The sequence below is a fragment of the Durotheca rogersii genome, assembly GCF_024521655.1.
Source record: "Durotheca rogersii strain YMJ 92031201 chromosome Unknown GGS23scaffold_42, whole genome shotgun sequence".
NCBI lineage: Eukaryota > Fungi > Ascomycota > Sordariomycetes > Xylariales > Xylariaceae > Durotheca > Durotheca rogersii.
The window spans coordinates 244,062-259,314 of record NW_026251273.1 but is presented as its reverse complement, the minus strand read 5'-3'; the positions used below and the strand labels follow the sequence as shown (position 1 = coordinate 259,314).

Genomic DNA, 15,253 nt, shown 5'->3' with positions numbered 1-15,253 from the left:
CCGTCGTTACCCTTCCCGTTTTCAGTCTTCGAAAAATTTTCCAATTCTCCCTTTCCCGCTGACCTGATCTGGCGCATGCCTATAGGCAGGCAGATGCTTGCCGTAAATAAAGGGGCGGGGGGAGAGCATCTCAAAACAGTACGCGGATTTATTAATATACCTACAAGTAGAGCGTGAAAGAGAGGATAATAGAAGGTGGGAGAGAGGGAACGGAGAGAGAGCTCGCCCTAATCACCCCCGCTGTGCCTGATGCTCGTATTATTCGTATCATCCATATCAATATCCAACCACGTAAGAAACCAGGCACCTGAATGAGAATGTATGTGTACATATGCATACTCGAGCGCGGCAGAATATGACGAGATGCGATGGGTGCATACCGCATATATCCATGACCTGGCACGCCGCCCCGACGATACGGGCCTAGCTATTCTATACTGCGTAGTAGGTATATCGATCGATAGGCTATACTTGAGGTCATTCCTCGATAGTTGGTGTAGCTATGTATACCTACATGGATGCGCGGATAGTCGTACCAGGGACCAACCCAGCTAGCCATACTCATAAGCCCCTCGTACACAGATTGCATGGGTTCAGGACGCAACGTCCCTCCCTCCCCCATTCTAAAGCATCGCGTAACCTGTTTCTTAGAGAAGATGCCGGAATCCGATATGTGAGTAGAAAGGGAGAGAGGTGGGGAGAGCGGGAGGTAGTAAATCGATTAGACACCTCAGACACCTCACGCACCCAACTAGGAGGTACCTACCTATCTAGGTAGGTATCTATTCCCACCGGGGATACTGAACCTATGTGCGTACCTCCCAAGGTTAACCCTCCTGGCAATATCTACCTAAATTAGGCACTGTATGAAGATACACGGCATATTTGAGGTATAGAGAGACGTATCAGGCGGCCATGATCAAAAGCAACCTGGTAATCTGCCTGCGTAGCATTGGTATTATTGCCTGTGAAAGCGTGTTATTACTTACCTTACCTCCTGCATAACCTGCCTACCTACTACCACTACCACTACCACTACTACGTGGGTAGCACATACACACATACACACACACATTGCTTCCTAACCTGCCTACTTCTATTCACTGAGCCCCCAACCTGCATACCTACATTCCACGTCGGGTACCTAACCTATACTACGTACAGTACGCGCGTGGCGAGTTAGGCACTGGGAGCCTTCTCCGGTTGGGATGTAAATCCCCCCCTCCCCCAGCCTTCCGGCGTTCCCATACATGTACGGCGTTCGGGTTCCTTAGGCAGATACCTAAGACTACCCCTTTCAATAGTTGGGACGTTTTCGGCTTTTCTGGATCGATTCTAGTAGGCGTTGGCCGGGTTATTGGCTACCTACCTACCAACCGTCTGTAGATGAAGTTCGCACAGTGCGTGGGAGAAATAGTCGTACTTTGCTAGGTAGCTACGTACTCCCACACGAGACACGCACGCAACTAACACCACTTACAGATATACGGCCACGCTCACTCACATTCATGTCGTATCTGGGACTGGCTCATTTGGCTGCATACAGAGGAGGCAACCGAAGAACTTGTCCTCCCTCCTTACGTGCGTCGTCAACAGCTGTTCTGCGGACTCCTACTGATCGAACTTACGACCTGCTTAGATAGATACTTTGGATACCTACACCTTATAGCAAGATGACTGAAGAAATGGCCGGTTGCTGCCTGTATTTACGTCCCGCAACACGCTACGTAGCGCAAGTAGGCAGGCAGGCAGGCATGTATATATTGACATCCATCTATTGTCTACCTATTGCGTAGATGAGGTTGGATGTATTCGACTCGATGTCCACCACGCTAATGGCTACCTGGTTTCCAAGCCCCCTTCTCCAATATGACAGATAAGCGCATTGCGTCTTATACTATTCTACTCTCCAGATTTACAGCTTCTGAGCCCACCACTTTTTATTTTTCTTTATTTATTTAGCCTCCCTGCGCAGGGTGCGGTAACACCCTGGACGAGACTAGCATCGAATCCGCCGTCCTGGGCGCGCCCTCTCGCGCCGCCTGCGAGCTCTAGCCTCCAATACCTACTAACGCATCAGGATCCGTCGTCATCCGCCGCATCATAGGCCATCATCAATCATCAGCGTCTCAAACGCCAGCTGCGAATACGGGTGCGGCGCGCCTCCAGGACGAGACATCCCAGCTAAGGGGGGTGGGAGAAGGCCTCTCTCTCTCTCTCTCTCTCTCTCTCTTTATCGTTCCGCTGATGATGGTCTATTTCCTTTTGTCCTCTTTTTTTTTTTTTTCATTCCGCTTCGAATCGGCGCTGGGCCCGATAAGATACTCGCCGTTGCTGCTCGTTGCCGCTGCTGCTACTACATACCTGATACGTACATGCGTACATACGACCGCGAAGTGCGCGACCAACCAACAACGGCCGCTACCTAGCTCGCTCGTCCACCAACACGCAGCAGCTCCGGACAACCCGCCCGTCCGTCAGGGAGCTCTGGCTGGGTTTGCCTGCTGGGTCCCTGTCGGTGGGAGCCGCATTGAACAGGCCTGCCAGGACGGGTCCCAAACTTGGATAGATCAACTGCATCTGATGTCGACTATTGGATTGGATTGGATCGGACGACTTGGCCGAGACTATTATTATTATCATTATTACAATTGTCGCGATTATTTCTACTCGCTACTCTGGATTTGTTTTTATTCGGTCCCAGTCGGCCCTTCACCTGGCCTACATATGTACATAGCTCTATTCATCCTATTCTCCCGTCGTATGGATTCTCACCTCCCTGGGTGCCTTTTGGCTGCTTCTGTCTATGCCGTTGCCGGGCACGCTGCCGACTTGTCGTATGGGAGAAGCGATCAGACAAACCCGCGCGCGCTCTGATGTACTCGTAGAGTCCGGGACTTGGGTCGCCTTTTCTTCCCTCGGCACCTAACTCGCATGGCTCCTAAGCTACTTGAGGTAGCATTTCGTTCGATCCGTAACCCCGCCAGCCCTGATCGGGAATCTCCCGGGTACCAAAGCGAGTAAGTGCATGTCCCATCATGCTCCTTTTCTGCTTCTTCTTCTTCTTCCCCCCTGGCTTTCTTCTTTCCGTTTACTGTATTATTTGTATTATTTGTATTTTTTATTTCACTTCCTCCCACATCTTAGATATTTTTTTGGTTCAATATCCCATCGAATATAACCCTTATTCTCGATGCGCGACATCGAGCCAATCTCTGGCCGTTTCGACTGCTCGCTGTGCCCCCCAGGTACCTCCCTCGCAAATACACACCACATACCTACATCGTGCCCTCGTCGCAATCTTCACCTTTCCTCGATTGGGTACGCGTATTACACGCACACACCTCCCTTGCCAGGAGGTAGGTAAGGTAAGTACTGCTGGCGTACTACCAAACACCGGGAGGAAGCTGTCTCTCCAGAATACGTATGCCTCATATACGAGTGCCTCTCGTGTGCACACAGTAGGTACGTGGGAGGTACATGCCCTCTACCAACAACCCATCGTCCACCTTCCGTCCGTCAGTACCTGCCTCGTGTACCTCATCCAGCTCCCGCCTACGAAACCAACTTCATAGGGCGCCTTTCTTGTATACTTCTAACATACCTTCATACCTTCATGTCTTCGTGCCCTTGGACGTCCCATTTCATCCTCAACACGTCCCATCACCCCCCATCCCCCTTACCTGCCTAACCCAACCTGCCTCTCTCTTCCGCTCTTATACATACCCACCGTCCCCCCCCCACGTATCTACCTCCGGTGCATATATGCACCCATCGATCCCTCGATCTAGGTCCCGTCGACCCATCTCCGCCTACGCGCGACTATAGACGAGGTGCGGACACTGTTATACGGATGCGTGTATACGAACGGCACACAGGGTGCTACTTAGACGCCTTTGCGAGCCCGTCCGCTTAGACTCCTCCCTCCCTTCCCCTTCTCTCTCCTCTTGCGCCCTCGCACGTTTCCCTCTCGAAAAGCCGGGCAGCCTTGCGGATCGATTTCGCGTGGAGAGGACGGCCGGTGGTGAGCGAGGAATAGAAGAAGGGCGGGAGAGAAGGCCGCCGGCCACGACGACAGCGAGAGACAAGCTCCAAAAAATACTGGCTGTTGTGGAAGGGGACAGATGCGCCCTGGATGATCCGATTAGTCACTTCGAGGCCGGACCGTCATCCATAATTTCCAACCCGCCAAGCGCATCATCTTACGGATACCATCTATAGGCAAGTATTTTATATGCTGTCTCATCGACCACGTATATCCGCCCTTATTCATCGCCCGTACGACAGCTCTGTTTGATGAATTGGGCGTTTCCCGGCTTGCCACCCTATTCTCTCATTTGCTCCCCCGTCATCAACCCCCCCCCGGCACTCATCCCACCCATCCTCGTCACCACCAATATCCCCTTCTCTCCTCCCGTAACACACGCCTCTCCGCCGTGCATCCGTACCGGTACCTCCGTGTGTGTGCGTGTGTGTGTGTGTGTGTGTGCTGGATATATCCTCTCCTCTCCCACGGACGCATTCACGTAGTGCCTCTATGCGTGTTGGTACGCATTTACGTGTATACGCATACCTCCCTGTACGTATGTGCCATCCATCCATCCATCCGTCCTCCCTCCCTGCCTCTACCCATCCCCATTCACCCACCCATTCACCCACCCTTCGATGCAGTCAGTACGCATTGCATGGCATCCCCAGAGACCCCCATACGCACAATGTATGTATGTATGCGTGTACACCCGGCGTTTCCTGCTATGCCTTGCCCCGGTATCACTACACGACTTGCCTCCCATTGACTTTCCTACTGGCACAACCTGACCTATCACGGATCTATACTGCCTGCCTTTCTGTCTACCTAGGTAGCCTCCTCTACTCGCTCGCCGGCGGTACACCTGCGTGCGTAGGTGTGGTCCCCCTTTTTTCCCGTCTGCCTCCCTGTATATCCCTCCCTCCCTTGGTATACGTCTCTCTCTTCTTCTCTCTCTCTCGTGTATACATACATGCGTGGATGTATACTTGTATGCATGACCAGCACCGGCCTTGAGCCCTTATCCCACCCCTCCTCCTCCTCTGTTGGACCGGGGGAGCAATAATTGCCATACCAAATAATAGCCCTGATACTTAATGATTATTATCATCAAACCCATCATCATCGCCTGGTAACTAACATTAATTACTTTTTAGTGCACCACAACGCCAGGCACGCGCTATACGCGCACGCCTAATGATACCTCTTATTAACACCCAGCTACATTCACGGACGGGCGTGCGCACATCCACATGCCCACCCTATATCCCGCCATCCTCACCCTCTAGCCTAACCACTTACTTGCCTTACTTACACCCGCACATCCCACCCCCCGTACGCACACCCTTCGTGCGCTGCCTGCTCAACCGTCTAACCTCAATATAGCACGCGCACGCTCGGCGGTAGACACGCCCCGTGGGCACGCGAGACTTTTTTATCATCTATTTTTTTTATACCCGCCCGTCTATCTGTCCTGACTCCCTCCTACATACGCCTCCGTATACCCACCTACCAACCGCACCTCGCTCTGCTCCCCGCCGGCCCAGGGCCTGCTCCCGTCGCCACCGCGTCCTTGCAGCTTCTCCCTCTTGCTATCCATCTGTGCCTCGCCAACTGTGGAGGACAACCAGCCCGGTGTCCGGGTGCCACGCGTGGAAGCAGGTAAAGAGAGCGAGCGTGATCGTCGACCCTCTCCGGCCCGTACTGATAACACGTTGGATGCCGGTGAATCCACCAGGCCATTCATTCACTAGATTCCTCGACCTCGCAACTAACCTGTCCGCTGGCTAGCCAAAAAAAAAAAAAACATCTACTCCCCTGCCGGCCCATCTAGTCGACGACGGACTTGTCCCCATCCTGGTACGTATACGTGTAAAATGTATAAAATATCCGACGTTGCTTCTTTTCTTTCTGCATTCCCCCTTCCCTCTCCCTTGTCCGGTCCGGTCTCCGTCTAAATCCATCTTTATCGTAACGCGATCCACAACTTCCCATTATACCCTCCCTGATGACCTATGCATCGCTTTGCTCTGCCTTGCCCTCGCCTGTTATTCCTCTCTTCCCCATCTCTCTTACCGCATTTCGTCGCCGACCTGATAAAAGCATGCGCTATATAGCCTACTCTCACCTCTTGGCGCACATCACATCTTATATACGGACTGCGCACGCCCACGCCGCCCAGTTCTCCCATACTCTCATATACCATACCCGTATACCCGCTGCACCTCCCGATTCCCGCACTGCGCTCGTCAGACTTATACCCGGATCCGTCTTCGTGGCCGTCGGCGGTTCTCCGTGGCCGAATCTACTAATACGCACGCCAGGTAGCAGGTGAGGACCGGTCTGGTACATGGGCGGACACGCGTCGAGTTGTTTGATATCATGTCCGCCAAGAAGGAACCTGGGGTCAGAGACGATTTGGACGAGATGGAGAGGAGTTACTGGGAGGTCGTGAAAGGCAGCCGGGCCAAGGAGGATCTCCGGATTGACCACGAGTACACCACCCAAGAGGCCCAGCTGCGACACCAACTAGTCGATCTCTACGATCGTAAGACGCAGCTTAACAACGAGTTGAGGCTCGTTGCTGGTCGCATTCAGCAGTACGAGGAGCAGCAGGAACGCCTGGCTCACGATTTCGAGAAGAGCCGCGAGCGCCTCCGGGCCCAGCGCCGAGAGGATGATCGGACGCAAGAAGACCGGTTCGCCAAGAAGCGGGAGACCTTGGGATCCACGCGACCGAAGAGCAGCGGCAGCACCGGCCGCCGCCAATCCGGTTCCCAGTCTGGCGCCGCCGGATGGACGAGTATCAATGGCGCCTCCCGCCGACGCAGCCGCCGAGAAGAGGACGAGGTGGAGCCGCCTGCCGATCCGGGCAACCTGCTGAGCAGCATCTACCACAACCCCGTCGACGAGACCGAGCCCGTCGGCGGGAGGGCAATGCCCTTGCGGAGTAGCGCTACCCGTGCCCGCGCCGGTCCGGTCCTGAACGGCCTGGGCATTGACGTAGACATGAACGGCCCCGACGGCCCGCTAAACAGCCGCGTTAAAGACAGACTGCTAAAGCCGAAGCGACATAGCTTGCCGAGCATTCCAGCTGGGGCCCGTCTACCAGTCGTGAGAGCATGTAAGTATCTAGACCCCGATTGCCGGTCGCCTTCTTCCCTCTAGCTGACACTGCCCTCCTCCCCTCCCCTCTTCCTCTCAGCCGGACCTGAGCTGTATAACGAGTCTAAGGCCAAGTCCCCATCCGGCCGGAAGTCGCTGCCGAGCGCCAAAGGCTCGGTTTCCCTCACGGAGAGCCCGGCGCCAACGAACGATGGCCAAGAGATCACCCGCGACAAGTTGACCTTTAGGGACGACGGTAGGGTCATGCTCGAGCCACCGATGTTTGCCGGCGTGCCCCTGGAGCGGATCGACGCGAGCCACCCGTACTGGGATCCCGAATGGGAGCCGCTGGAGAGCATCATCCAACCCCAGCTAGACAAGTGGAAGGAAAAATTGGAACAGCTGCGACAGACGCCCGACGCCATCCGCCATACCGTCTTTCTAGCTAATCGTCAGGTCAATCGCGGTCAATCAGTCATCGATTTCCTCCGGGAGGAGACGTGGCATCCTTACCAATTCGTCTGCAAAGATATGATGACCAAGTGTTACAAGACCTTTATCAACTACGACACCATCTTCCGGCTATGCAACGTGCACGAGGAGCTGAAAAAGTTTGACCTCGACGTGAAGCCTCTCGAATGGCTGCGCGTGCGCATGCTTGAGGTGGCCGCGGTGCAGGGTGAAAAGTTCAGCCTGTCCAAGACCGTTCACGACTTGTACCACGACGCGAAGTTGAAGTTCCTGCGAGAGAAGCACGGTTTCGGCAACATCGGACGGCCATCGGGCTATAAGTTGGCCGGTAGGGACCCAGCGAAGGGGGTGGCTAAGGCGAAGGTGAAGCAGGAGCCAGCCGCGCTGGGACGGCGCAAGCCTCGCCGGTCGATCGGTCAAGTCGACGCCGAGGATACGCCGAGCCTGGACGGGATACAGAGAGGATCGGAGCAGCCGCAGTTGGAGGTGTTCGAGCCGGTCACGCCCCGCTCGCTGAAGCGCCAGCGCCTCGAACCGGCGCCCCCGAAGGAGGAGCCGCCAGAGGATGACGATCTCGACTACAACGGCTGGACGTCGACCGATTCCTTCTCAGCTGGCAGAATCATGCACCTCGACTGGCGAGTTTACCAGATCAAGACACGCTCCCTCACGACGAGCATCGAGGTGACGCAGTACTGGACCTGGAAACCGGAGAAGAACCTGTTCGAGCACCAGGTGCTGCGTGACGTCTTCCCCAAGGTGACGTGGGGGTTTTACCAGAAGCCCATCAATTTTAATCTGGGTCTGGAAGAGGTCCGCGAGATCCAGTACGCCCCAGAGTGCCAGAAGATTCTGGTCATCATAGCAGACGAGAAGCGTGGCAACATCCTTACCCATTTCAAGCGGGAGCGCACCAAGAAGCGGTTTCTCGCGTTCGCCAAGAAGAAGGGCCTCAAACTCGTCAAGCGCACCGGGTAAGTAGCAGGAGCAGAGTCCTCGATACCCTCGTCCATGCGGGATGGTTGGTTTCTATTCAGCACAGCCGCGACGGGTTCGGTGCAAGTTTTGCTAACTGAGAGATGTCTTATCATAGGGCGCAACTGGAAGAAGTATGGGAAAAGATGGAGTCGGAGACGATGCCGAACGGGGAATCGGACGCGTGAGCGGCGTATACCTCCGCATATCTGTCTACGCACCCTTCGGCGGGCGACGGTGCAGACTCGGCTCGTTACCATACGGCGACGCTCTCTGCTCGCGCCGAGATCTGTCTATCTTCTGGCTCCCTCGACCTCTGCGCTCGGCAAGGACCGAAACCGCACGTCGGGACCATCCTCCCTTGTGACGCTATTGCAAATACAACCCAACAAACCCTCGCATTTCTCTGTATCTACGGACCTTCGATCACGGACATGGGTGGCAGAAGCTCTAGGCGTTTCGGAGGCGGTTTAAATATCTGGGGTCGTTTTTCGTTTCCTCGGGCGTCTGGATCGGCATTCACCGAAAAGTTTTTTTTTTCTTTCCCTATCCCCATTTCCTTATCTCCCTTCCTCGCCTCGTTTCTAATCGTTATCACTTTGACGCATTCCCGGCGTGGTGCATTACTTCTGTTCGAGGGATGGGTTGGCGGACGGAGGCACGGGCGGGAATAGAAGGCGCGGGCAGGGATGGGAACGGATAAGGATCAAGGGAGGCGGGGGGCTAGAGGGGGAAGACGGCGTCGGCCCCTGCGTCCGGCAGCTGGCTGACCGTGACGGAGCGAGCGGCCGAACCCAACCCAGCGATTTTCAACGATCGACGGTCATGCGTCGACCTCGTCCTGCTCGACAACTACGCTGGATGTATATTATTTCTCTGCCCTCTCTCCCGGCGACGCAACGTCGTGCGGTGTCAGGGGCAGAGCTAGGCGCGGCGCGTTTCCGTCCCGCGGCAGAACGGCACGACAGCGGAACGCGTCCACGATAGCATCAGCCAACAACACCACCCTACGGAACCAGACACATAAGGAAACGACACGCTATAGACTCTTGACCCTTGCCCCGGCTAATGGAACGAGGGGTGGCCTTTTCGGGGGTGGGGTAAGGGGGTAACTGTAAGGAGATATAAATGGAGCGGGGGAGGGTTGACGTAGAAATATGGTCAACGACGGCGTTTGTATCGACGTATGTACGTAGGCAGACAGACAGGCAGGCAGACGAAAGGAGGGACGGAAGGATAGGGAAGGGAGGTGGGCAGGCGGGCAGGCGGATCACGGCGGTTCTCTCTCTGTCTCTCTCACTCTCTCGCTCTCTCGTATCTCTCCACCCGGCCAATCTACTACTACCACCATTACTATTCCTACTACAATAACGACTCATCACAAACAGAACCGTGACGGGCAGGGGGGGAGGCCCGGGGTTAGTTAATAATAGAGGATTCGGGGCGAGGGGAACCAAGAAAGGAGAAGAAAAGATGCAAAAATCTGGAGAGTCGAGGGCGTTGCCGTGTCTGATTCTGGCGTATCGTCCGGCGGTCCTGTGGTAGGTGGCGTTTCTGCTTAGGGGGTAGGTATCTAGATATCTGCACGGATCCATCGGACGCGGCCCTCTCGGGGTTCGATAAGCAGGAGCTTTCTTTACCTGAGGCGGTTTACCTGAGGCGGTTTACCTAAGGCGGTAAGTACCTACCTAGTCAGGGAGGCACCTCTAGGCAGAGGTAGGTACCTGTTATGGGCGAGGGAGGCAGGTGGGCGTGGCTTAGGTGGCGGCGCCGCCTGTCGTTAGCGAGCTGACTGGCTGGCGGAGAGTTCAGGTGAGGCTGATTGGGGTAGACTGTAACCTGCGACCTATTCCGTTCCGGGAGGATGTAGGGAGTACCTGAAGTACTGGTACTCGAGGTGCGACACTTTCCTATTCATCTATCTATCGGATAGGAGTGACTATGCAACTAACGAGTAGGAATCCCCGTCTTTACGCATCTATGCAAATAAAGCAGGGTACACACCTCACCTATCTTATCGCGGAACGGGAGCTCGAGATTTCTTTCTCTCGCTTCCCTGCCCCCACCGAGTAAGGTAAGGCACAGAGAATACGCATCCTCCGTCTCTGGTCAAGGTGCCCGCGGCGGAATTCGCACCGCATCCCATCACAACCGCTGCCGCTACCGCACCCGGCTCGCCAGCCCTCGCCCACGTTACCACCCGCGCACGCCTGTTCCCAATTGCGCCCCCCCCCGTGTGCCGCCACAAACCGCGACCGCCTGCCGCAACTGGCATCGCTCGACGTCGGCGGATCGCTAGGTCGAGAGAACGGGGGGTCCCCGGGGTTCGAGACGACGCGCGGTGACGAGAGACGCGGACCAGGCGTCTCGTCCGAGACGAGAGAGAGAAGGAGAGTGAGAGGGCGAGGCGCGCGCTCGATGTGAGTGAACGCACGAACGAGATGCTGTACGAGCTCATCGGCATAGTAAGTGCCCCCCGGTCCCCGTCCACCCCCCCAACCCACGCACGCGGGCAACATCCAGAGGCTCACACACAGGCCCTTCCCCCCTCCGCCCCGCGGCACAGGCGCGCCCCGGCAACGTAGCCGAGGTGAAGGAGATCGTGCTGGCGACGGGGCAGCTGATCCTGCAGCAGCGGGGGGTGATCCGCGGGGTAGCGAACTGGGGGGTATTCCTGCTGCCGCGGGCGACGAGCGTGCACCAGATGCGGCACCATGAGGGCCACTACTTCGCACTGCGCTACGACGCCTCCGTCGCCACACAGCGCGCCGTCCGCGGCATGCTCGCCCTCGACCCCCGCATGATTCGCCACGCCTGCGTCAAGCTCGGCGACGGAAAGCTTCCGAGCCTCGCCCGCTTTGGGCCCCCCGAGTGGGTTGAGTGAGGGCGTTGGAGGGGGGTTTTTTTTTTTTTTTTTTGATGGGGGCGTGAGGGAGGGAAGGAAGTTTGGGGAGAGGAAGAAGAAGGGGGGGGGAAAGGGGGGAAGTAATCTTGCAATACGTACACGACGCCGGCTACGCTACTACCTACACCGGCCACCCCTCCCGAGGGCCACAGACGGCAGACACGACATGACACGGCCCGACTCGCCGGGGGTAGCGCAAACTACCGCGGCAATGAACGACGAAGACGCAGATGGGCGGGCGAGATCTCGGACGCGATGTCGACGGGAAACGAGAGAGATAGCTATTTTCCGAACTCAGGAGGGCCGGGGAGAGGAGTGGAAAGGGGATGAAAAGAGAACTCGCCAGGTAAAAGGGGGGCAGTCCGTCCGTCTGTCGACACTGTGCGTCCGACAGATCGAACCACGATTATATACATCTCCACCCCGACTGTTGGCGTGGCGTGGCATGGCATGGCATAGTGCAGCCACGGCCCCGCGTGTATATAAATTATATACATCGGTATCATATTTGCATACATACACCACATACACCTTGCCGTGCGCTACGACGCGAATAGGAGGCGTGGGCGGGGAGAGAGGCCAGAGGCCAAAGACGTCTGTCCCTTTGCCCGCTCGCCCGACCTGCCCGCGCAGCCAATCCACCTTACCGGCGCCTTATCGCCGGGTCACGGGGCGTGTTGTGTCCATGCTGTAATAGTATTCATCCTACTCTAGTCTGCCCTGGTCTGCTGTACTCTTGTCATCTGCCCATCCGCATATATACACACACATGCTACACACTCCCCCATCTTAGCTTCCCGCCCCGGTCCCCTCTCTATGCCTACAGGTGTATCTGTACGATCCCCGCTCTCCCGCAACCCCAGCGCCAAGTCGGGCTTGCTGGGCCTGCCCTCGGCTCTCGGCGACCGGGTCTCGTGCTAGTCTGCGCTGCCCCCTGTCCACGGGTCGGGGGGGTCCGGAGGCAGGGCGATGAGGGGGGGCGGGGCGTAACAACATACATACATACATACTCACTTCTCCCCCGTCGCCCGATGGCGAGATAAACACATCCGAGATAGATCTACGCACAGGCCTAGGCGACCTGGTTGCCCGTGCCTGTGTCCGTGCTGGACTGGCGCAAGGGAGTCCATTGCTACACCCGTCACTGTCCTGGCTAGCCGCGTCAGACACGGCCCGTCCTCCATCGTATCCAGTCCCCCCAAGTCAAGGGGTTTCTGTCTTGTCACGTAGGAAACCTGCCCTTATAAGCTTAAAGCTGCAAGTCGTGCAACGTAGGCGCCTGCGTTGTACGCGACATATCTTCGTATTACATATATAGAAAAGGGGCTAGACGTTGGAAATAGGTATCTCATTCATTCGTTCACATTCGTCTGCCATCGAAGGTAGGAAGAAGCTAGCTACATCCCATCACAACAATCCTCTTCCTTTACCTCGTCTCCCCTTCTCGCTCATCTGCGCGCGCGCACGTAGGTACATATTCATTGATGTCCAGCACCCCTCTGCATCTCGCCCACCCAGCAACTCAGGCTTACGACCTATGTATACGCACAAAGACTAGTCGGCTTCCAGCAAAGTCTCGCTGCCAAAGGTATCCGCGGGCAGTTTCAGCCATCGGCCCTTTGCGCAAAACTGTGAGACACTTTTCGACCCGTGCTGACAGGAGATTCTTCTGAGCGTTGCCTTAACGCACGCCACGACAAGCTGATGTCGCGTTGGGCACCGACAACGCGTTGCCAAAAGGAAGACCCGTACCGGCTAGTCACTTGAAGGTTAGTAATATACGAGCTGCTTTCTAAGCGTCAACATCCATCTCCGATTTGCGGCGGAACCAGGCCACGAAATCGTCGATCACTCCGGGCCATGCTCCGTCCTCGTTCCAGAAGCTGAGCGATTCGTCTTCGATGCTCTTGAGGGAGAACTCCAACGTCTGGTTCCACATATCGCGACTAACCGAACGGGTCCAATTCTCTCGTAGGAAGGTTGTCCACTCGTCTAGCCAGTTGACGTGAGCCGTTCGTCCGACCCAGACCAGCCCCGGCCGCTTGAAGAGGCCTTCCCAGTACACAAGCGCTGTATCCATGGCTAGAGATCGCTGGTCTTTCTCCTTTCCAGCCGCAAAGGCGTATCGGTAGACTTTGCGGAGTAGGTCACGGTCTCGAATCAGCGAATTGGTGAGGCGTGCGATGTGTTGCTTCTGGGCGTCCACTTTCGGGTCGACACTGGTGCGGCTTCGGTCAATTTTGTACTTATCTCGGGGCGTGGCAGGATAGGCACAGTAGGTGTAAGTTGCAGAGAAGAAAAAGCACTAAAGCTCACCCTGTAGATTTCCATCCGTTGATAAAACCCTCCCGAGTGATCTCGCCAATGCTGGGGACCTGCAGAAGTTCTAGCGCCACCCACAACGAAGGGCCCTCCATGTCAACGCCGAGGGCTTCGAGATATGCCATAGACGAGGATACGCCAAGCAAGTCTTGGCCATCTTCTGCCTCGTCTGCCCCTGGTGTCAACGGAAGAGAAATTGCCTTGTGTGAGCAGAGCGGACCTACTTCTGAGACCGTCAAACAACTTCATCAAACGCGGATCTGGACCGTGGTTCTGACCCTGGACAGAACCGGCAGGCGTGGACTGAAAATATCTGCAAGCTGAGGGTTAACAGCAGAATAAGAGACGCCGGGGGCGGAATAAGCAGATGTATGGCTAGAAAAGGAAGTAGACAGGAGGGGGAAAGCATCCAGAGATGCATAGGGTTATGTTGGTATGTCGGTCAATGCCGGCTACTCTGCCGGCTCAGCAGTTGCAGAGACATGGAGACGCAATGAATCATCTGGGGCGTTAATGCGGCGTCGCGCAAATCGCTGTCACTTTCCTAGGACTGCTGAGGTATGCTCGGCAGTAACTCATCTGAGCTACGCGTAAAAGACAGCGAACGGGGAGCAGAAGGCTCGAAGGAGAAGGAGAAAATAAGGCCTCCACTTACTGACGAACCGCTTCGTTGAGGTTATAACCAGAATTCTTAAGGAACTACGGGGAGCATTTGGTTAGCACCACCCCGCTCTCAAATCCAAGCGCTGGGAGGGAGAAGGGAAGGGCTTGCCGAGAAGAGCATAGCATAAGCAACAGAGAGCCTGGGAAGGGTGGCCGTCTTATGAGGATCACGAAGGGAGAGGTGGGATCCGGACTTACTCTTTGGGCAACCTTGTCTGGAGCTCCGGTCATACTGATGAAGTTGGCAATGGCCTCCCGCTGATGGGCGGTAAATGGGGCCATGGTGGCGGACGAGCAGGAGTTGTACGCAGGTAGTGGCGTTCAGCTAGGGTGTCGGTAAGCACCCTCGAATAGATGCTCGATATGCCAGCCGGCCCTCGGTCTCTTGGGTTGAACGAACCTTGGTTGCTCTCGACTCTCTGCTCTCTGCTCGACAGCAGGCAAGATGGGAGCTGGAAGCCTGCCTTTTGTCTTGACTCAGCAGCACAAGTTGACAAGCCGACAGGGGTTGATGCTTTAGTAGTGGCGGGTCTCGGTGGTCCACGTGAGGGTATACCGAAAAGAAAGGAATGGCGGGGGTGAGTTGAGGATTGGGGATGTGAGAGGCAGGGGGGTTTATATAGGTATGGACTATGCTTCTTGAGTTGGCATCACCTCCCAGCGAATTCAGCTTCGAGGCTGAGGCTGACGAGGGCTATAATATCTTCTAGCCTAACAGAGGCCACGGGAGCTACTAGTCGGCGTGGCGGGTATGGGCTAAGGATGGATGAGGTTGAAGGTGACGA

General features: G+C 56.0%; 4 protein-coding genes across 4 annotated transcripts; 3 read left to right on the top strand and 1 right to left on the bottom strand.

Annotated features, from left to right (window-relative positions):
* Positions 1–2,958: 2,958 nt before the first annotated feature.
* On the top strand, positions 2,959–5,687 carry GGS23DRAFT_393773 (uncharacterized protein). The gene is made up of 2 exons (XM_051513531.1): positions 2,959–3,465; positions 5,414–5,687. The coding sequence occupies exons 1-2, from the start codon at positions 3,039–3,041 to the stop codon at positions 5,503–5,505; spliced, it is 519 nt and encodes a 172-aa protein (XP_051367572.1). The 5' UTR covers positions 2,959–3,038; the 3' UTR covers positions 5,506–5,687.
* Positions 5,688–6,092: 405 nt separating this feature from the next.
* Positions 6,093–8,889, top strand: GGS23DRAFT_393728 (uncharacterized protein). Its single transcript, XM_051513530.1, has 3 exons — positions 6,093–7,151; positions 7,233–8,577; positions 8,697–8,889. Exons 1-3 carry the CDS (start codon positions 6,410–6,412, stop codon positions 8,764–8,766), a joined length of 2,157 nt encoding a protein of 718 aa, XP_051367571.1. The 5' UTR covers positions 6,093–6,409; the 3' UTR covers positions 8,767–8,889.
* Positions 8,890–11,019: 2,130 nt separating this feature from the next.
* GGS23DRAFT_607967 (uncharacterized protein) lies at positions 11,020–11,462 on the top strand (the record flags this gene model as incomplete). The annotated part of the gene is made up of 2 exons (XM_051520133.1): positions 11,020–11,043; positions 11,145–11,462. 2 exons carry the CDS (start codon positions 11,020–11,022, stop codon positions 11,460–11,462), a joined length of 342 nt encoding a protein of 113 aa, XP_051367570.1.
* A 1,302-nt stretch (positions 11,463–12,764) lies between these two features.
* On the bottom strand, positions 12,765–14,118 carry GGS23DRAFT_588614 (defective in cullin neddylation protein). Its single transcript, XM_051517559.1, has 2 exons — positions 13,800–14,118; positions 12,765–13,702 (listed from the first exon to the last, which is right to left on the bottom strand). The coding sequence occupies exons 1-2, from the start codon at positions 13,928–13,930 to the stop codon at positions 13,276–13,278; spliced, it is 558 nt and encodes a 185-aa protein (XP_051367569.1). The 5' UTR covers positions 13,931–14,118; the 3' UTR covers positions 12,765–13,275.
* Between the last annotated feature and the right edge of the window lie 1,135 nt (positions 14,119–15,253).

Excerpts from the sequence above, each read along its gene's own strand:
- GGS23DRAFT_393773 (XM_051513531.1), top strand. The coding sequence starts at position 3,039 with ATGCTCCTTTTCTGCTTCTTCTTCTTCTTCCCCCCTGGCTTTCTTCTT. Across the intron at positions 3,466-5,413 it reads CTCTCGTGTGCACACAGTAG|CACGCGCACGCTCGGCGGTA; the intron begins GTACGTGGGAGG and ends ACCTCAATATAG.
- GGS23DRAFT_393728 (XM_051513530.1), top strand. The coding sequence starts at position 6,410 with ATGTCCGCCAAGAAGGAACCTGGGGTCAGAGACGATTTGGACGAGATG. Across the intron at positions 7,152-7,232 it reads TCTACCAGTCGTGAGAGCAT|CCGGACCTGAGCTGTATAAC; the intron begins GTAAGTATCTAG and ends TCTTCCTCTCAG. Across the intron at positions 8,578-8,696 it reads AAACTCGTCAAGCGCACCGG|GGCGCAACTGGAAGAAGTAT; the intron begins GTAAGTAGCAGG and ends GTCTTATCATAG.
- GGS23DRAFT_588614 (XM_051517559.1), bottom strand. The coding sequence starts at position 13,930 with ATGGCATATCTCGAAGCCCTCGGCGTTGACATGGAGGGCCCTTCGTTG. Across the intron at positions 13,703-13,799 it reads AACGGATGGAAATCTACAGG|TGTCGACCCGAAAGTGGACG; the intron begins GTGAGCTTTAGT and ends AAGCCGCACCAG.